Genomic DNA, 22,853 nt, shown 5'->3' on the forward strand with positions numbered 1-22,853 from the left:
TTGCAGTCAGAGGAGCTTATGGTTTTCTGGTCAATGGAAGCCGACATAATGGCATGCGTGCAACCGGTCCAACTTGCAGCAGACAGTGATGAACAGTCGATGCAGGCAAGTTCACACCTGTTTGCAGTGCTCCAGCGAAGTGCCAACACTGTAGATGACGCTGTACGGCCCGTAATGGCCATGCAGACAAGATGACGGTCATCCCGTGCTGTGGTCATGTTCCGTGGTCCAGTTCCCGCTAGTCGCTGCATACGACCTTCCTCTATACACTGCTTCCATACACACATCACTGTCATAGCAGCATGCCCTGTGCGAGCCAAAATGTCATGATATGACAACCCCGTTTCCCGAAGACCGATCATTCTGCCCCATTCAAACTCGCTCACATGCCGGTATGTCTCCCTTTGACGTCCACGAGGCATACTGGCACTTACTGAATTGTTTCCACCTTGTGTGACAGCTCTGCACCGACTGCACTAGGCGCAACACCAACCCTGTAGGACCGACATGAGAGGGCTCTGCTCGGCCTACGTGTACCCCACCTTGCCGCAAAACGTATCACTTATTGCTTGCACACCTGTCGCCACTTCCACCAAGTGTGGCGCTATTCAGGTAATTCCTTTTCGGTATTGCACTTTTCACAAATGGCATTATTGTGATAAAGCCATTTGATATATGATATGATTTGATTTCAATAAGACGACAAAACAACAGTGTTCCAAGCCCCCTGTTCCCCACACCAAACTAAGTTTATTGTGCTTTATCTCTCCCTGTCATTCTAGAAAAGCCAACCAGTACCCTTAAAGGGTAGTAGGAGTCCCTTTATGCCTGTTAGTCACAATTTATTAATTAATGACCCAAATAATTTGTACCTTTTCGCCACCAGTTTTCACATTGTAAGAACAAATGTGGTGCAGTTTCATCCCCCCTAGATCAATTCCATTAAAACTTTTATTATATACATTACTGTATTTTATGGACTGTAATACGCACTTTTTTCTTCGAAAAACTGCCTCGAAAATTCAAGTGTGTCTTATACTCGAAATTAATATAAAGATGTCCAGAGTTTGATTTAAATTCCTGCAATGGGCCATTAAAAATGGCCGTATATTCAATGCCGTGAGAAACCTCTCTCTATCTGGCAACATTTGATTCAACTGGTAGCAGGAGTGCACCTATGCAACGAACATGAGTTACAGGGATTCACAAGCTTGCTAACACTGTCTCCATTCTAACCTGCCATCACAAACCCAGAACACTGTCCAGCCTCTGATGCATCACTGCAGTCTATAATGCCAATGAACTTGAATTGAAAGTGATTTGTGTTATCGGTAACAGCAAAATATTTTTGTCTGTAGTTAGTTTCATAATGGAAAAAATAGAAGTTTTTCATATGATGTCAGCTATAAATTGAGAGTAATACCTTATGCAGGAGAACGTAGAAACAGAGCAGGTGAGTGGAATTTTGGCCCTCCACCAACAGAAAAAGCATTCACAATTGACGGGATAGGAGAGAAGAACTGAAAAAATGAGGACGATTAAATGTGCAAATACAGGACTGAATGCAGAATGGCCAAAACTGGACGACGATGTACAGAAATGGATCTAAGGAAACTACCAAAATGGCATTGGAATTAACACAAAAATGATTCAAATATAAGCTCGTAAGCTAGCACTACAGTGGAACTTAACGGATTTTAAGGGTGTAATTTGTTGGTGGTACAGGTTTATGAAGTATCATTGACACAGCATGTGAACCAAAACCAAAATATCTCAGAAAATATCACAAGAGTAAGAAGAGAAAATACTATCTTTTCATCACTTATCACTTTATTATTCAACATTGAATGAAAGCCAGTGTGGAACTAAGCCAAATAGTGAATATGGACGAAACTCCTCTAACATTTGATCTTCCAAGTAAAAGAACTGTTGCCATGGAAGGCGCTAAAATTGTAACTATAAAAACAAGTGGACATAAAAAATGCACTACACTGTTGTTCTTTCATGTTATGCTGATAGTACTAAACTTAATCCAATGGTCATTTTCAAGTGCAAACAATACCAAACCTTCTGAAATACCACCACGTGGTTGTGTTCACATATATGACAAGAGTTGAATGGACAAGGCTGTAATGAAATTATGGATTAACAGAGTGTGGCAGAGAAGGAAAGGTGCTTTGCTGAAGAAGAGTTCTGTTCTTGTACTACATCAGTTTAGTAGTCATTTTAAAAATTCTTTGAAAAAGAAATTGATACAGGAAAATACAGAGATTGCTGTTATTCTGGGAGGACTTACCTCACAAATTGCAACTTCTTGATGTCGTGATAAATAAACCATTTAAAATGTATATGAGAGAGGAATAGAAGAAATGGATGATGGATGAAATTCAATAATCAAACAAGTGTGTCTGTGGATAAAACAGTTGTGATCTAGAGTGAGAGAAGACATTATTATTGAATCATCCAAGAAGTGTGACATAAGTAATGCTCTCTATGGCAGTGAAGACCATCTTCTACGTGAAGAGGACAACAATGATGATGAAGAGTAGGAGGAGGAGGAGGAGGAGGAGGAGGAGGAGGAGAAGAAGAAGAAGAAGAAGAAAGTTCAGATGATTTTCAGCGATTTTAAAGGTCAGTTCGGTTTTGTACACTAACATTATTTTTTTAGTATGCCTTTACAGTCTAATAATAAAAATTGTAAAAATGTCGTCTTTTTAAAAAAAATTCCTTAAAAATTAAGGTGCATCTTTAAATCTGTAGTGACTTATAGTTCATAAAATATGGTACAAGATTGCTGTCCCCCTCTCAACTGACAATGTCAGTCTCAAAAGCAATTATTAGCTGGATGATTAGGAGTGACCCAACAAGGTGGCAGAAACTAAGGGAGAAACAACACCTACAGAACACTCCAGTTGATGGGAAAGGAAAAGGGGCAAACAAAGAGGCAAAAGGAATTTTTTGTGTGGCAGGAAGAGTAAAGAATAAGAGAGGAGAGGAAGGAGGAAGGGAGTGAGGGACAAGAGCAGGGGGCACCTCAGAGGCGCTAGGCTCAACAGGGCACTGGCACCACCTCTGACCCATCCCATTCCCCACAATATACCATGATCATGACACAAGAGGGACACCAGAAAGAACACAGGAAAGGGGGAAACAAATTGCCACAAAGGACCAGACAAAACTTTGGGAAAAGGTGGGGGGGGGGGGGGGGAGGGAACATGGCTGGTGTGCACACAAGGCTGAAGACCTCCCAAACCAATACCAATGCTAACTGGGGGTAGGGTAAGGGGAGTGGCAACCGGAGGATTATTATTAATATTAGTGTTTTAGGGCGCACAACAGCGAGGTTATCAGCGCCCGACAACCAGAGGAGAGGGAGTGGGAACTAGCAGGGGAGAGGAAGAGGAGAAGGGGGCATACACAAGGCGAAGACAGCCATTTTCCTGAGGACCCTCAGTGTAGGATAAAGTATCAAAGGACTTATTCACTCCTGTATCTTTTCATACATTTGGCAAATGGCAATTACCATATGCAGGCAGCCAAACACAGGAATTCCCCCAATGGAGTGGGCATTCACTTTCACCCCATAGTGTGTCTGCAGTACAGCAGGAAACCATGCCCAAACTGCAAACACCAAAAACACCTCATGGGTGACGGGAAGTACGGCTTCACATCACACTGATAAACTGTAACCTTGACCTTCTCTTTGAGGGTATCTCCTTAAATGCTAGAATAAAGATGCCAGTACCATCACCTCATCGGTCCAGATTGGACACACTAGAGAATGAACCCAAACCATACTCAAAAACTGATGAGGAGTAACGGACACCAGGATGTCACCAAGATGGTAACACGCATGGAGGGCCACAGATTTGGTGGAAGAAATGGAATTCAAACCAAAAAGGGGGACAAAAAAAAAAACACCAGGGGAACAAAACTGCATGGGACAGCAGGAATTGGAGGATAGCCAGGCTGATGAAAGCAAGGACACAGAGAGTGGGAAGGAGGCAGCACAGGAGAAGCAGAGAGTACAGGGAGGCACGGGGAAGGGAATGCAGCCTGGGATGGAAGAAAGGCTTGCAACAGCTTGGAGCCCCATGCGCGCCACGCACATATTCAGGAAAGAGCTGTGAGCCCCCTGGTGGTTGTGGGGTGAGGTCTTGCAAATAATAGATATGTTATCAGTTGTATATAGCCCTTCAGATGTGTTAACAGAAGTGCGGTAGAACCACTGCCTACACAGATCAGGTTTGTTATGAGGAATGCTTCTTTCTCATGTTCTTTTTAGTCAAATTCATGACATTTTCAAAATAACACACAAAACTTCACGACAAATGAGTAAAAAATCAGGACACAGCAGAATTAGCTTCAACATAGGCTTAATAAAAATTTATTTTCACACAGCATATCACTGATGAGGTTAGACTTGCTGGTACTTAAGCTGTAAATTTTAGTGGTGCATATTTGCTCTGGACACTTGTTTTCATTAATTAAGAAGCACGTACAAGAGAGGCTAACAGATGTGGTTTTTATCATTGACAGAGCTTTTACTGTTTCTAATTTGAATCTGGTTTCTTTGTCCATCCACAGAGATTTACTTATAGAAAACACCCTTTCGATACATGCATTAGAATCTCAAATAGCTAGTGAAAACCAAACAAAGCTTCTGATATGTATCAGACCAGGGCTTCCCAATCTTTTCAGCTGGCAGACCCCTTCTTCAGTCGAAAATCCATGGCGGACCCCTAGTCAGTCAAGAGCTAAGTACATTTAAATTTCAGAGTGAAATCCATGGAAACTGAAAGCTTCTTAATGCAAGTGCCATGTTCCCAATGCCCCCCCCCCCTGAAGTATCAATAGTCTTGGTTTAGAGATGAATGAAAACAACTTGAAATTAATGATCCAATTAGAATTCCCACTGTATCCAGACACATACTAGTGGATTTACTCCCTTTGTTCAACACACTACAGCCTGATTAAAATCATTTGGTAATTGACATTTCACATGTTGAAGCTGCCTTCCTCCAAGAGCTATCAACGTCACATCCAAACTGTTCACTGTTGACAAGCTGCCGCTTGTGGTCCATTCACTTTCACTGTTTGGCTACTGTTGTGTAAGGAGCATGCATATTTGGTAACAGTCGTGTGTGCACGTGTGTGTGTGGGTGTATGTGAGTGTGAGTGTGAGTGTGTGTGTGTGTGTGTGTGTGTGTGTGTGTGTGTGTGGTTTTTCGTGAAATCTGAAGAAAAATGTTCAAATGTTTGTAAAGTCTATGTGACTTAACTGCTGAGGTCATCAGTCCCTAGTCTTACACACTATTAACCCAAGTTTAACTTCCGCTAAGGATAAAACACACACACACACACACACACACACACACACACACACACACACAAATGAGGGAGGACTCGAGCCTCCGGTGGGAGCGGCTGCGCAATCCACGACAACATGGCGCCTTAGACTGCGCGGCTGTGAAGAGAAGAGGCAGACCCATGATTCGGGATACAAACACATCACGAAAGAAAAGAGGCCAAGGAATTGCCTTTGAAGGACTATTGTGACATCTGTTGAGCAATGTGTGGGAATACATTCACCCAGTTTACATGCATTTCCAAAACCGGATTTTGTAAGCCGCTGTTCCAGTTCCGCTTTTGGTTGGTCAGGTAAACACTTCAAAATCGATTCTGGAAATCTGCTTTTATAAAGCCGTTTCCCAGTTCTACAATTGATTTTGATGCCCATGTAAACAGCTTGGAAAGTCCAGTTATTTTTAAGTCTTTGCATATCTACTGAACAGCAGCTGTCAGTCAATACCCGGCACCTAGCAGGCGGCATTGCAACAGTGTACTGTCAGATATATAGTGGCAGTCAGCCCAGACTGTAAGCAAATTAGGAAAACAAACAGACTCTCTTATTTCTATATAAGAAGACAAAGCATCTCACAGAACATAAGACTTTTTTTCTCAATGGAAATGATTCTGGCAGAGGAAGTTTACCTTTCACAAGGTGGCACGTGAAAAGTCCTCATTTGTTCACACTCTCAGCCAGTTGCCACAATATAATGTGCGAGTAATAGCAAGTAATTGTAATTGAAGTATAGGCATATAGGCAGGCCATATTTTTAACTGAGAGGATGGAATATATTATAAAGAAAAAAAATTAGCTTTAGAGAAAATTTTAATTTTCGTAACAAAAATATCAATGTCAATAGAATTCAATTAATAAATATTCTGTAAATGATAGAAGACAGAAACAAAATTCCTACAGAGTTATAGTTCAGGTACGTTCACTGAGCATCTACGAAGAAAAATGCTTTCTTTACTATAGATGACTCTGTAAGAATAATAATGGAATCCTAATGTGATGGTTGAGGGTGCTTCTGCTGACACAATTTTGAAAAGTTGGGTTCAATTCTTGACAACTGGAGACGGATGTCTGGTTCTGCATCTAGAGAGCTTCAGTATTTAGTTTTGTGGGCAGCATAGATCGAGAATCCAGATTCACACATGTATGTTGTGGCAAATGGAAGAAGTACATGTTTTGCCTTTTCAACAAGGGGGTAGTATTTCTTGTTATCCAAATGAATCCAAAAGTGTGAGTAACCGTCAATGTCAAAACTTGATTTCAAGGTAGGGTATGTGGCAATTTCTATCAAGAACTCATATTCATTTGATGATAGAATGTTTGGCTTTCTGGATACAGTGAATGGGTTGACCACCCATTCGTATTTCTGCAGCTTCTCATCTTCAGCTGTTGGGAAATAATGCTCCAACAATGACATCAAGCTTCGGAGATGTTCCAGGATTTGATGAAACAAATTCTTCCCAAGCGCCAATGTTTTGTTTTTCAAAAACTCCTTGAGAAGAGGAAAACACTTGACCTCCCCCTCCTTGACACTCTCTGCCCAAAAATTGATTTTCCTCTTGAACGTTCGAACTTTGTCAATAGCAGTGACCTTTCTTTCACTTTGCCCTTGGTGTGAAATATTCATTTCATTCATTTTGGAGAAAATATCTGACAAATAGGCAAGTATACACTGCCAATTTCCGTCACTAATAAGGTCTGCTAATTTGGTGTTATGCTCCAAAAGCAAAGTTAAGACTTCCAATCTTAATCCATACAACCGAGAGAGTGCATTCCCACGTGAGAGCCACCTCACTTCTGTGTGGAGAAGCAGGGAACGATGAAGGCTTCCCATATTTTCACACAGTATTGTGAAAAGTCTTGACTTAAACGGCCTTGATTTTATGTAGTTAATGATTTGAATGGATTCATCTAAAACTTTCTTGAACGAAACAGGCATTTGTTTTGTAGCTAAAGCATATCTGTGGAGAGTACTGATGCTATTCTTGGCGTTTTCTTTTATTTTCATTATTGCTCCAACTGTAGGACCCGTCATAGCTTTTGCACAATCTGTGCACAAAGCTATGCAATTAGACCAGAAACTTCGTTAGTCCTTAAAAAAATCATCCAATAGATGGAATATTTCAGCACCTGTTGTGTTGGCAGGTAGTGCTCTGCACAGTAAGAGGTCCTCCTAAAAACATCCAGAATATTCATAACGGACAAAAGCCAATAGAATTGCTAATCCTGCAACATCAGTGGATTCATCTATCTGCAGAGAAAATAAAATGTGTTGGATGCGAGAAACAAGAGTGTCTTTCACATCATTTGACATGTCAACAATGCGTCTCTTGACAGTATTGTTTGATAATGGCACCGAAGATACAAGCTTTACTGCCTTGCGCCGGCCGGTGTGGCCGTGCGGTTCTAGGCGCTTCAGTCTGGAACCGCGTGACCGCTACGGTCGCAGGTTCGAATCCTGCCTTGGGCATGGGTGTGTGTGATGTCCTTAGGTTAGTTAGGTTTAATTAGTTCCAAGTTCTAGGCGACTGATGACCTCAGAAGTTAAGTCGCTTGGTGCTCAGAGCCATTTGAGGCATTTACTGCCTTTTCATCTAGCATGCAAGAAACAATATCATTAACATAGGGCTTTATGAGAATTTCTGCACTGGTATGAGCTTTGCCTGTTTTTGCCACTCGATAACTAACCAAGAATGAAGCTTTTAATGAATTTTAATTAATTGTTTTTGCATGCATTTTCACGCAATGCTGAGAAGCAGCTAGTTCAGCACTCTTCCTTTTGCAAAAATTGATGTCTTTAGCCTGGAAATCCGGGTGAGTACCTTCAAATGACTGTGCAATTTAACTGGAACCATTGCACTGTTCGGAAGGACTCGCGCACAAATTACACACTGAGCTTTACCCTCCTTTGTCTCCATAAAGCCCATTTCTAAATAGCTTTCGTTGTACTTACACTTCTTGGTTATTCCACTTCGACAAAAATTTCCTGTCATCATTCACTAACACTACTAAGATTAAGTTCATGACACTATATTTTGCCAAACTATACAATTCCTGAACACTAATCCAGCTTATGGTTTGATTTGGGGCTATCCACTCCATTGGCTGAAGAGGTTCCAGAAATTGTTCACACCATTCAAAAATATATCAAATGCAGCTCTTTACTTCCCAGCTCACAAAACTGCTGGTTTATGTATATGTCAAAAATCTTTCGGATTTTCCAGCTCCTTATTTGTAAGGCAACACATTTATTTTGCCTGAAATTTCAATTGTAGTTAAATTTTCTTTTCCAGTGCACTGAATACTGTTGGAGATACACTTAATTAGATTCAAAGAACTGAAGGGTGATGAAGTACAGCAGAGTTTCAAAATAGTTCTTCACTGTGATAACACACTTCACAAGGAATGGAAGCTAGGATTTTAATGTTTGGATAGCATTAATGACTTTTTCCAACAGTTGGTAGAAGAGATAAGCATGTAGCTGTACTATGATCTTGAAGTTCCTACTATACTCCTTCAGCGAACTCACAGAATGATTTTAGTTTTTCAATATGAACAGCAAAAATATGGAGCTGCATAGTAATGGGTAAGCCATTTGTACCAGTCTGAATAGCGTTTTGTATAATATGAGCAGGGCAGTCAACACCTAAAAATGCAACTTACATGAAAACAGTTTTTCCTCTCCTTTTCTTTTCTTTTCTTTTCTTCATAACCAGTGTGTATGTTGCCAGATGAAATTGCTATAACCTTTTTCTTAAGCTCCAACCTTTCCAATACCTCTATGACATATGAAGTCAAATGCTCTGTGCTTTCAACACCAAAGTTCACCAACTCCAACACTATATTATCTATAACACTATCCAGATGGAAAAATCTAAAATAAACTATTAACAGTGAAATAAACTGTGCAATCATGTTTGTGATAGTTGATTTGGTTTTTGTCTGCAAGTATGACAACTTCCTGTTGAACAGTGATTTAATTATGACAGCTGTGCAGTCTATGGACTTGAAATGCTGGTTTCGCACCACTGTGTGACATGCAAGTGTGACTCATTGTGCCGAAAGTTGCTTATCAATATCTGAAACTATCTTTATTGATAATTAATTATCAATTTTTGATCCTTAAATTGACGGACTTCATGTGAGTTACATCACAAACTCTACACTCAATATTCTCACCATGTCCATTAAAAACAAGAATTCTACCAGTGTCCTACTATTTAGTTTGCACTTGCATTTTCTCATGATGAACACAGGAAATATTTTAAAGTTTATCAAAGCCACTGCCATAAGCACTGCAAATGTTAAAGCTACGTACAACAGCACAACACACTGAAGTTAGACCATGCGCAACTGCTTACAAGAACTCTGTACCATTGAGTTTCTCAAAGAATCATTATATTATATTCAACTTAACAATCAACACAGTTTAGTTTTTTCCTTCTGGATGAAGCACAATGCCTAAATTCCGTTTTGAGATGCTGGGACATTTTGCCAAAAACTGGTACAAAAGGGAACCATAGGAATGCTGAATTCATTTACAGTGTGTTACTCATAAAACATCAACAAAGTCGGATCATTAGTAATGCAGATACCATTTCAGAAAGGCTATAGTATCATGTAAAATGAGGAATTCATTGATGTGCTCTTATTTTTGGGCAAATGTCACCAAAAGGCATCAACTGCATTCAAACAGTAAGCAGAACAGTGTCAAGTATACACTGTCTGATTCATCTAACCCTCATTAATACCATAAAATCATTTCCTGAGACTGGACGCTTTGCACTAAAAACTGTCAACAGCTCATGATCTAGCAGTTAGTGTTGCTGATTCTTGATCATAGGGTCCAGTGTTCGATTTCCAGCCGAGTCAGGGATTTTCTCCACTCAGGACTGGGTGCATGTAGTGTCATCATCATCATCATCATCATCATTATTTCATTACAACTGACATGTAAGATGCCGAAGTGGCATCCAACAAAAAGACTTACACCAGCTGGCCAAACTCTCCAGAAGGGGATGCCAGTCAAACATGGCAATGCTAGTCAAATATGGCATACACACTTTTCATTTTTCACACCATAAAATATATGGTAGCGAATTTCAACAGTGTTTGGAATGCTGCCATTTGGTTCTCCAGCAAGACAATAATTTTGTGGAAAAAGTATTGTTTCTGGGTTGCCATAAGTTTCCCTACGTGATATTCTCTGATACTTCCCTGATTTCCAGACAAGTTTTAGTATTTTTCACTAATGAATTTTCAGATCTCATGGATAAGTAAAGACATAAGTTGACAAAAAAATGTAAGGACTTATGTATTTCTCCCCCCTGTGAGCAAAAATCTTAAGTACTAACATCAATATCCTTTGTAATTAAATGTTTTTAGATGGCGAAAGCAAGCCACACTGTATATGTGTTTCATTAAGACCAATATTGTTATTTTATTTCAATAAAACAAAACACATTCAATGACAAAAACATGCATTTCATTGGAGTCACAAGAAAGATTTAAAATACCTTCAATGATTTCAGAAATAACCTCAGAAAAATGTAGGTGCCTGGAAATAAGTGTATGAGGCACAGAACAGTTGTGAAAACCAACACTATTGGTGACCACCAATAAAATGTTGATTCTACTATGTTCGTTATTGTTGGTTATTACCCACTGTATTATGACTATAATTTATGACTATGATTTTTTTTTCGAGTAATGTATGAGTACACTGCATACAAACCGCCACAGACTGCCACAAATTTCTTTTCCTTATCGTCCATACTTTCATATATATAAACTACTTTTGAGGTGCCAAAATGTACTTCAAATAAATAAAATGTCACATTGTACAATGTACTTGCTAGCCTCTGGCCTGCCGAGGAGCACTGCAGTACTAAGTCCATGGATAAATCACAAAAACCCACCACATTATGCCATCACACACAAACAGACTTGGACTGGGGTAGATTAGTGAGACTGGATCCGACAGGCATGCCCTGCACATTCGTGAGAAACAGTGGGCTTCAGATCAGCAGGCCCGATCCATTAGAGATGCCCACGCAAATGGCCTGTGGTTTTGGCCCGTCGTGGAAGTCCACTCATGTGGGCTGCTGCTATTCACATGTCACAGACACCATGTTGATGAAATGAGATTGCAGTGATCAAACCATACAACACACAATTTGCACAAATACTCTGAGAATCAGTACTAATGAGGATAGGTATCTGTTATAACTTCAAGTTGAACAAATATATTTCAAGGAAGACGCAATACATGAAAGTCATAGATCAAGTAAACAGAATAAGATGTGTGTACACTTCAACAGTCAAATCATAACTGAGTCCAAGTCTAGCGGCCGCTGGCTGGCTGGCTGGCCGCTTAGGTGGTGCTGGTGCTGCTGCTGTTGCGTGGCTGGCAGACAGAGCCGCATGTAGAGGACACGCGTAACTGCGTGGCGGCACTTTGAAAGATCGGCGAGTCACAACACTTTTCCCCCCTTTGAATTTTTTGCACAGGTCTTGATGGAGGTGGCCTGTAGATTGCTAACGTCCATAGGTATTGTTTGACTGGCCGTAAAGTCTCGAGGAGGAGGGTTCCCGTATGGACGGAAGTGTCCCTGATGATAACAGGTCGAGATGACAGGAGACGTGGGGGTTGAATCTGCTGGGGCCCCGTGCACCAATCTGCCCGTTGCAGCAAGTCCGGTTGTTATAACAGGAGACACGGGCAATGTGTCTGCGTCCATAGGAGAAGGAGGCGAGTAGAGTTGCTCCAACAGATGATGGTCATCTGGTATCTGCATGGGCACGTCTCCTGGTGGCGTCAGTTCTTGTCCTGGCACCGATATGATGGTGAGAGGACTGCGTTGCGAGTAATGAGACATTCCAGTATCCCAAGTGTCAGGTAGAGCCAAAGGTGGTGTAGAGGCATCCGGAACAGGTGTTTCTGGCTCACGAGGCCGAAGCTGATCCGAATAACGCACTGCAACATCCGTGGCCGTCTGAAGTAGCGTGCGGGGCTGTCGGCCATGTAAGAGCTCAGCCGGGCTGTGGTCGCCCATGGCGGTGAAGCAAGAAATTGGAGTAGTGCATCATCAGCAGAAGAAGTCAGGAGTATCCTCATCTGAGCCTTAAATGTGCAGACCAGTCATTCAGCCTCACCGTTTGACTGTGGATGGAACAGAGGGGCCGTGACATGCATGACGCCGTGACGGCACAAAAATCCGCAAAATCGGAAGAGGCAAATTGTGGACCATTATCAGTAACAAGAGTAGAGGGAAGCCCTTCCAAAGAAAAAATGCGAGCTAGAGCATTCGTGGTTGCCACGGTGGTAGGCGACGTGCAACGGACAATGAAAGGAAAGTTAAGAGTAGGCGTCAATAACGAGAAGCCAATAAGTACCTAAAAAAAGTCCCGCGAAGTCAGCATGAATACGCTCCCAGGGCTTCTCAGGCGAAGGCCACGATGACAAAGATGACTTCGAGGCGGCGGCCTGTGACGTACAAGGGCTGCAGGCAGCAACCACGTGTGCGATTTCAGAGTTGATGCCGAGCCAGTACACATGACAGCGCACCAGAGATTTTGTGCGAGAGACACCCCAGTGCCCTTGCTGAAGGAGGTGCAAGACCGAAGCACGCAAAGACGCAGGTACCACAACACGCGGCGAAGCATTTACGGTGGAAAGGAGGATAACACCATCCCTAGCCGGGAGGCTGTAACGCAAAGCGCAGTAGTTCCGCAACGGATCAGAAGTCTTAGCGGATGGATGATCTGGCCAACCCTTCTGAATACAGCATAAAACCCAGGAGAGGGGAGGATCAGAACCCCTAGCAGCCACCAGCCGGTCCCCCGGTGATGGGGAACCCGTCCACAACCCGCTGCTCGGCAACATCCAGGTGGAAACACAAAAGTTCGTCCCTATTGAATGCCAGATCAGGAACCATGGGAAGGTGAGACAGTGCATCAGCATTCACATGTTGAGCCGTCGGCCGGAAATGAAGCTCATAATTGAAATGAGACAAGTAAAGAGCCAAACGCGCTGGAGGCAGTGTGCAGCCTTGTCGGGAAGTGACGTTGATTGGTGAAACATGGAAACAAGTGGTTTGTGATCCATAACAAGATGAAATTTGGATCCATAGAGAAAAACACCAAACTTACAAAGAGCATAAGTAATGGCGAAAGCTTCTTTTTCAATTTGAGAATACTTTGTTGGGCATCCGTGAGCATTTTGGAGGCATAAGCAATGGGTTGTTCAGAACCATCAGAAAAACGGTGCGCAAGGACTGCACCGACCCCGTATTGAGGGGCGTCCGTGACAAGAACAAGATATTGGCCAAGTCGATAAGTAGCCAGGCACGGGGCCTGTTTCAGCATAGTCTTCAATTTCTGGAAAGCCGTATCGCATGACGCGGATCAGTGAAAGGGCACGTTTTTATGCAACAGGCGATGCAACGTCTGAGCCACTGAAGCAGCAGATGGTAAAAACTTGTGATAGTATGCTATTTTCCCCAAGAAGGCCTGCAGTTCCTTAACATATGTAGGGTGAGGAAGGGCATCGATCGCAGCAACAATTTGCCAAAGCTGACGAATACCATCCCGAGAGAGTTGAAACCCCAAGTACGTGATAGATGCCTGAAAAAATTGTGATTTCTGAAGATTACACTTAAGACTGGCAGTCTGTAAGACATGAAAAAGTGTGCGGAGATTTTGAAGATGTTCATCAGTGGTGGAGCCAGTGACAGCAATGTCGTTGTGGTAATTTATACACCCAGGAACAGTGAGCAATAATTGTTCCAAGAATCGCTGAAAGAGAGCAGGGGCACTGGCAACACCGAATGGCAATCGTTGGTATTGATAGAGGCCGAAAGGCGCGTTAAGGACCAGAGAAACTGCCGGGAAGCAGCGTCGAGAGGAAGCTGACTATAAGCTTCTGACAGGACAAGTTTAGAAAAATACTGGCCTCCAGCAAGTTTAGTGAACAATTCTTCAGGTCGAGGCATAGGGTAAGTGTCGAGCATTGAGCATTTACAGTGGCTTTGAAATCGCCACAGAGACGAATATCACCATTTGGCTTAGCAACAACAACGACAGGAGAGGACCACTCACTGATAGTGACAGGAAGCAAGATCCCTGAAGCAGTGAGATGATCCAGCTCCCGTTTGACCTGATCACGAAGGGCCACAGGAATGGGCCGAGCCCGAAAAACCTTAGGCCGAGCAGTGGGTTTAAGCATGATATGAGCTCCAAAGTCATTTGCACGGCCTAACCCAGGAGAAAAAAGGGATGAAAATGTCGTCGACAAGGAATCCAATTGAGCATAAGGAACAGCATCAGAGATTATACTGACAGAGTCATCTATGGAGAACCCAAAAACTCGAAAGGCATCGAAATCAAAAAGATTCTCCGCATTACTATGGTCGACCACAAATATGGGAACAGCACAAACGACAGATTTGTAAGGTACCTCAGCATCAAATTGTCCCAAGAGAGAAATCTTGTAAGTCCGTAATTGCCTAGTGACAGGTGACAGGATTGGAGAACCCAATTGAAGATACATCTGAGAATTAATGATAGTGGCAGCAGAACCAGTATCCACCTGCATGCGAACATCTCGACCAAGTATTTGGACAGTGACGAATAACTTCCCTGAAAGGGAAGAAGTAAAATTTAAAGACAACACAGAATCAGAATCAGCGTCATGTTCATGAACATCGTGTATGCGGTCGGATTTGCAAACGGATGACACATGACCCTTTTTTTTTTTTTCATTTGTGGCACACGGCCCAACATTGTGGACAATCTTCTCATGAATGTTTCGTAAAACACCGCAGACATGAAGGAAGTTGCCGTGGATTTTGCTGCAGTTTCTTAGAGGTTTGTTTAAAGTTAGGCCGAGGCTGCGCTTGGGAGCGTACTGCGGCCCCGTCGGCCAGCGGGTACACGCCACACGCTTCGTCAACATCGCACAGAGCTTGTATTTACCCGACGTCGCCCCATGCCTCTATTTGCGCTCCAGCGGCGTGAGAAATTTCAAAAGACTGAGCAATGGATAGGACATCATCTAGAGTCGGATTTGCCAACTGAAGGGCACATTGCCTAACTCCATTGTTGGGTGCCGATCGGATAATAGCATCCCGTACCATGGAATCAGCGTAGGATTCTTAGTGAACTTCAGTAACAAACTGACACTTTCTACTGAGGCCGTGAAGTTCAGCAGCCCAAGCACGATAGGATTGATTCGGTTGTTTTTGACAATGATAAAAGGCAACACGAGAGGCTACCACATGCGCTTGCTTTTGAAAATAGACAGAAGTAATCACAGACAAAGACACAAGATCTTTAAAGGAGCCAATTGCGACAAGAACCAATGCATTTGAGGTGAAATCCATGAAAGGAACAGAGACTTACATGTTTGTTCGTTCGCGACATGAAATGCCATGAAGTGCCGTCGACGACGTTTCTCGTAATCACACCAGTCTTCCGCCGTCTCGTCATAAGGAGGAAAAGTAGGTAGAGACAACAACAAGAGACGCCCCACATTTGATGCCGCGACGAAATCACGAATCGCATTTGTGAGAAGCGTTTGCTGTTCTATGAGACCTTGAAATAGTTGCTCTAAAGTAGCCATGGAAACATGTGGGTCAAAGATGGAAAAGAAAAATCCCATCCTCGTCGCCAATTGTAATAACTTCAAGTTGAACAAATATATTTCAAGGAAGACACAATACATGAAAGTCACAGATCAAGTAAACAGAGTAAGATGTGTGTACACTTTAACAGTCAAATCATAACTGAGTCCAAGCCTAGCGGCTGCTGGCTGGCTGGCCGCTTAGGTGGCGCTGCTGCTGCGGCAGACAGGGCCACATGTAGAGGATGCGTGTAACTGCGTGCGGCACTTTGAAAAATTGGTGAGTCACAATAGTATCAGCTCACAGTAAAGATGATCGCTGAGCCACAGGCAGGTGTGTAGAAAAGACAAACACACTCTCACAAGTAAATTTGTGGCTACAACCTTTGTCAGAAAACACACAGTCACACAATCACTCAGACACAACTTGTGCATACGACCGCCATCTCTGGCCACTGCATCAACAGTCTCTTGAGAATCATCCAAACAACATGCATCCCTCCCTCACATTGGCAGCTGTTAGGCTAGCGGCAAGAAGAAGTGGCAGCACTGACTGCAAGCTGAGGGGAGTGGTAAGAAGGGAGAAGCAGTAAGAACGAGGGAGTAGGGAAGCGGCACCTAGCCAGCAAGGATGCAAGACATCTCAGTAAACAAACCATTTCATCTACTGAGATAAAAATGAGACTTTCCCAGTGCTTTTTTTTTAAATTTCCCCGACACGCTTGAAATTCCCTGATGTCCAGAACTTGTGGCAACCCTATGTTTACTAATGACATAACATTGTAAATAAAGGGAGAGAAAATTTCAGAAATGTGCACTACTTATCAACAGTAAAGTGCAGTGTACCATAATCAGATAGCACGTGATCTGCCCTTATTTATTGATGATATGTTACATGGGCAAAAGTACACATATCTTCTGATAAACACTTTACTCTTCTTACCAGAAAATGTGCCCTTGAAAACTTGCTCAATGATGCGGCTCAACAAGATGAATGTCCTGCCTACAGTTATTTGTTAATAAGAGATACATTAAACTGCCTATTCTCAAACTGGTGGGTAGGAAGAGTAGTCCTATTCAGAGGTGTCCAGCATGATCATCTGACTGATGCCCTCAGACTTTTTACTTTGGGGTCATGTAAAGCGACAACAGGGTCCAATGACTGTAGAGGACGTGAGATAATGAATGAGTGCTGCTTGTAAGATGATTACTCTAGATGTGTTGACAGCACTGAGCTCATCAGTGATGCAGTGTGTACATGAGTAGTGTCATGCAAATGGCTCTCACTTTGAACATACTCTTTAAAAAATTCTAAATGTGATGGCACATAATAATGTCTTCACTGTTTTTCATACACAGTATTTAGTTTCATTTATCTTATGCATTTTTTAATATATCATAGTGGGAAGAACATTGGGGTCAGGCTACAACCTTGTCTCACTCACTTTTCAACTAGCGCCTCCCTTTCATGCCCTTTGACTCAATTAACTGCCATCTGGTTTCTGTACAAGTTGTAAATAGCCTTTCGCTCCTTGGTTTTACCCCTGCTAACTTCAGAATTTCAAAGAGAGTATTCCAGTCAACACTGTCAAAAGCTCTTTCAATGTCCAAAAATGCTATAAATATAGATTTGCCTTTCCGTAACCTATCTTCCAAGGTAAGTCATAGGATCAGTTTCACATTTTTCTACATTTCTCTTGAATGCAACTGATCTTCCCCGAGGTCTACTTCTACTAGGTTTTCCATTCCTCTGTAAAGGATTCGTGTTAGTATTGTGCAACCATGACTCAGTAAACTGATAGTCTGGTAATTTTCACAATTGTCAGCAATGGCTTTCTTTGGAATTGGAATTACTACATCCTCCTTGAAGACTGAGGACGTATCATCTGTCTCACACATCTTGCACACCAGATGGAAGAGTTTTGTCTTGGCTGGCTCTCCCAAGGCTATAGGTAGTTCTGACAGAATATTTTCTACTCCCAGGGCCTTGTTTCAACTTAAGATCTTTCAGAGCTTTGTCATATTCTTCTCACAGTATCATATCTCCCTCTTATCTTCATCTACATCCACTTCCCTTCCTATAATGTTGCTTTCAAGCTCATCTCCCTTGTATAGACCCTCTATATACTTCACCCACCTTTCAGCTTTCCATTCTTTGCTTAGATCTGCTTTACCTACTGAGCTCTTGATATTCATACACCTACTTTTATTTTCCCCAAAGACCTCTCTAATATTCCTGTAGATGGCATCTATCTTTCCCCTAGTGAAACATGCTTCTATATTCTTAGATTTGCCCTTTAGCCATTCCTGCTGAGTAATTTTTAAATATTTGTATTCCCTTTCACCTGCTTCATTTGCTGCATTTTTAAATTTTCTCCTCTGCTGCCTTCAGTATTTCACCTCTTAAAGTGACCCCTTCACTTCCTACTGTATTCCTATACCCCATTCTAGTCAGCCATTCTATAATGCTCCCTCTGAAGCTCTCAACAACCTCTGGTCCTGTCTCCTTAATTTCCTATCTTTTTCCAATTTCTTCAGTTTTAATCTACAATCCATGATCAATAAATTGGGGTCAGAGACCACACCTGCTGCTGGAAATGTGTTACAATTTAAAATATGGCTCCAAAATCTCTGTCTTACCATTATACAATCAATTTGAAACCTTCCAGTACCTACAAGTCTCTCTCATGTATACAACTGTCTTTCATGAGTCTTAAACCAAGTGTTAGTTATGATTAAATTATGCTCTGTGCAAAATTCTATCAGGTGACTCCCTCTTTCATTCCTTTCCCTTAGTCCATATTCAGCTACTATCTTTTTCTTCTCTTCCTTTTCCTATTATTGAATTCCAGTTCCCCACCATAATTAAATTTTCCATCTCCTTTAATTATCTGAATAATTTCTTTTATCTCATCATACATTTCTTCAATCTCTTCATCATATGCATAGCTAGTTGGCATAACCTACACCTCCATGATCCCTATTTGATTTTGTATTTATAGCCCCGTGTTCACCTGACCAGAATACCTGTTTCTCCTACCACGGAAATTCACTAATTCCCATTATATCTAACTTCAACCTACCCCCTTTTTAAATTTTCTAGCCTACTGCCCGATTAAGAGATCTAACATTTCACACTCCAATCCCTAGAATGCCAGTTTTGTTTCTCCCAATTATGACACCTACCTGAGTAGTCCCCACCAGGAGATCCAATTGGGGGACTATTTTATGTCTGGAATATTTTACCTACGAGGATTCAATCATCATTTAACCATGAAGTAGAGCTACAAGTTCTTGGGAAATGTTATGGTTGCAGTTTCCCCTTGCTTTTAGCTGTTCACATTACCAGCACAGCAAAGCCGTTTTGGCTGAAGTTACAACGCCAGATCAGTCAATCATCCAGACTGCTTCCTCTCTTCAGGAACCATACATCTGTATGGCCTCTCAACAGATAACCCTCCATTGTGGTTGTACCTGCAAAATGGCTATATTTATTGTCGAGGCCCACAAACCATCCCACCAATGGTAAGGTCCATGCTTAACATGCGGCGTAGTACATAAAATAAGTAAAGTTTATTGCCTTATTCTGATCACAACAAAGCCTCTTTTCTATTTAACATATTTCTTTGTTCCGGAATAGTCCATTATCCATTAAAAATAAATGAAGCTTTTGGCACTAGGAAGTGGGGGGGGGGGGGGGGGGCATTTCAGCACACACTACACACTGACATGTGGATAAATATGTCAAAGTGCTTAACAGCTAGTTTTAATAGGACAGCTAACACACCAACAATCAATCAAATTGCTCGTTTGTACTTTCTGTTCCATTCACAAGTGCTGTGTCACTCGGCACTTATGCAGTTTAGCAGGTACGGAAAAAATTTTTCATTCCAAATGTATCTGGCTTGGAGAGCTTTGTGGGTGAATATGTAAAGTTTGTTGGTGATTGTACTTTGTATTTTCATAAATAAAGTGATCTGTAGCGTAGCCCACTTGAGGTTAGGTTGGGAGTTTTATTTTTGGAATGCAGCCGCGGCAGCGGCCGCCTATGATTTGAAAATACTGATTAGTTAGTGTATTACGCAATGTTGCGTCATCGGCAGCGCCGCGCTTATTGGGCAGAAGATATAGCCGACGGTCAAGGGAAAATGAAAATGGATGTTATATTCGAAATCAGCGCATCAGAATTCACTATATCGACAAAATATTGAAAAATAAAAAAATTTTAAAAAAATTTAAAACAATTTTTTTGATGTAAATAATTAACTGGGGCGAAAATAAATATCGTATTCGTAATCAGCGTATCAAATTTGACTATAATCGATCACATTTTGAAAAAAAAATGAAAAATTTTTTCCGTACCTGCTAAACTGCATAAGTGCCGTGTCACTCAGCACCGCAGGAAGCAATTATCACTGTCAGATGCTGGGAGCCAATAATGTAACTAATGCACATTAATTTTTGTGTGTGATTTGTTTCTGTATATGGCAACCTCATGTTATTAAGCAGACTTTAACAAGTTAACAACAAGTGCGGAAGAATTATAAGATTCTTACAATCATACAAGGGAAACTCAATACTTCATGTTACGAAGAAGGGTTTCAATGTATCGAGTATATAACTGTACAGTTGCTGTTACCGCAGCCACGCTGTGAGTAAAGGTGACACACACACACACACACACACACACACACACACACACACACACACACACATATATTCTCTCTCTCTCTCTTCAGGTTAATATAACATGAAATGTAGCAACAATTTACGTGCTGCATATTTGTGTGCCACACACACACACACACACACACACACACATATACATATATTCTCTCTCTCTCTCTTCAGGTTAATATAACATGAAATGTAGCAACAATTTACGTGCTGCATATTTGTGTGCCACATTCATTATGTATTTGTAATGCATTTTCAAGTTTCCACATATTGACAAATGCGCTATGAGAGTTGTACTAAATTCTCACTAACCTGGTGGAACGATCATCTATTACACGAAATCACTCCATATTGTCTTCATAATCATAAATACTGTAAATTAAGAATAGATCATATGTGACATGAAAATAAGTACCTCATCATTGTTGTTCGTGAGGCTAGAAGAAGAAGGTTCTTCCTGCTCCTCACTCTCCTCGCTGGCACCACCCTGTCCTGCTCCTGATGGGTTACTCCCCCCTGCAGAAGCTGTCGATCCTGTAGTACTTCCTGAAGATGATCTCTCATTGCAGTGAGCGTCTGACTGAAAGAAATAAATTTCTGTCACTCGCATACGTATGTCATTTGCGGAACATATCGGGCGACACTTTTTTAAAAAAAATATTGTACTGTTTACTAACAATATTCACTGCGTAATTACAGGTGATTACATGTTTAGCTTCTTCACAGCAATTATTTCAAACGAATACTCGCTTGTATCTCACCATTCTGCTTGGTTTTTGTACAGACGTCAATTCAGGGAACAGATTCTCGGTCAGAAAATCTTATAACAGATTCAAAATATTTTCTTGCCATAAACACAGCAGCCATGCTTGCTACCAAAGCACAACTTCAGCAGACGCTTCCCGAAGATGATACAATCAAAGAATTCAAGGAAAATATGTGGAATACACAGCCATGATCGTGTACTACTATCTATTTTTTCCCCTCTAGTGTGCGAACTACGTAATTAACAATAAATTCGTACATTAAAATTCGTCTATATTTAAAATATCAGAAAATGATAAGATTGTAGATAAACCAGTCCCTTTTATTGAAGAGCGATCACCCATAGTCTTTGTAGACATTGGCACATAATTTTACAAAACACTTCAGCAAATAACAACGAAGGACTGTATTAACTGCATACATAATAAATATTTTTTTCGGTTTATATTTACATCTAACTCTTTTAGAATATCTGAGCGTCCTGCGCAACTACAAATTCATTTCCGGAATTGATTTTGGAGTCTTTTTATGACCAACCAGAAGTGGTATTGGGGAATCGGTTTACGAAATCCTGTTTTGGGAGTTCCGTATAAAAATATCCTTTTTAACGTGAAATCCGAAACACGTATCGTTTCTGAAGAATCGTCACATCATTTCACATATGAATCAGGGTTAAAATGACATTAAGTCCGCAGTACGAACGGAATTCGATCCAGCGACCTCTCTATATTCCACTAAAGGCCCGTCCGCACGCAACGATCTGTCTGTGCAAATGTCTGCGCACATCACATCTGCGCAGACAGATCGTTGCGTGTGGAGAGAAGATTTGCACCAACCTGAGGTGTGTGCAAACCTGGAAGTTGGAGTTGGAGGTTTGAGCGAAACCTCTCAAATCTGTGGGTTCAAACCACATCTGCGCAGACAAGTTGGAGCGTGTGGACAGGAGATCGCCGCAAATCTGGCACGAAACAGCTGTTTGCTCAGTCTAGTGTTTGTATTTGTGCGCATAGGGCACTAAAATGACTGATACTCGTCAGTGTTCTAAAGAGTTTGTAAGTGAATTCATTGAAATATATAGAAACTACCCATGTTTGTAGAAGATTAAAAGTAAAGAATATAGTGCCCAAGACAAAAAGGCAGCAGCATACAATGCTCTAATTGAAAAATTGCGGGCAGTTGACGCCTCGGCAAACAGAGAAACGGTAATAATAAAAAAAATTCGTTGCGAACTGGCGAAATTATTTGCAGATGGATGTCGAAACTTATAATTATCTCTTAAAGCTTATAAACCCTCATATTATGAGAAAAAAATACTTGTATGAGAAGGGCAATTCCTCCTCATAAACGGCTGGCGTAACATCAAGATTCCTAGCAACAGGAAGGAGCTACAAGGATTTGGAATTTTCAACTTCAATATCGAAACAAGCG

The 22,853-nt window shown here is 41.5% G+C and overlaps 1 protein-coding gene across 1 annotated transcript in view; it reads right to left on the reverse strand.

The window, feature by feature from the left end:
* LOC126171900 (F-box only protein 9) overlaps positions 1 to 21,560 on the reverse strand; it is an 82,833-nt gene extending 61,273 nt beyond the window's left edge. Inside the window, exons 1-2 of the mRNA XM_049920834.1 lie at positions 21,422 to 21,560; positions 21,076 to 21,240 (exon numbers count right to left, since the gene is read on the reverse strand). Coding sequence (XP_049776791.1) covers positions 21,076 to 21,240; positions 21,422 to 21,424 — 168 coding nt within the window. The 5' untranslated portion in view covers positions 21,425 to 21,560. The remainder of the gene's footprint in view (positions 1 to 21,075; positions 21,241 to 21,421) is intronic.
* Positions 21,561 to 22,853: the final 1,293 nt, after the last annotated feature.

The sequence above is a fragment of the Schistocerca cancellata genome, chromosome 1 (assembly GCF_023864275.1).
Source record: "Schistocerca cancellata isolate TAMUIC-IGC-003103 chromosome 1, iqSchCanc2.1, whole genome shotgun sequence".
In the NCBI taxonomy this organism is placed as follows: domain Eukaryota; kingdom Metazoa; phylum Arthropoda; class Insecta; order Orthoptera; family Acrididae; genus Schistocerca; species Schistocerca cancellata.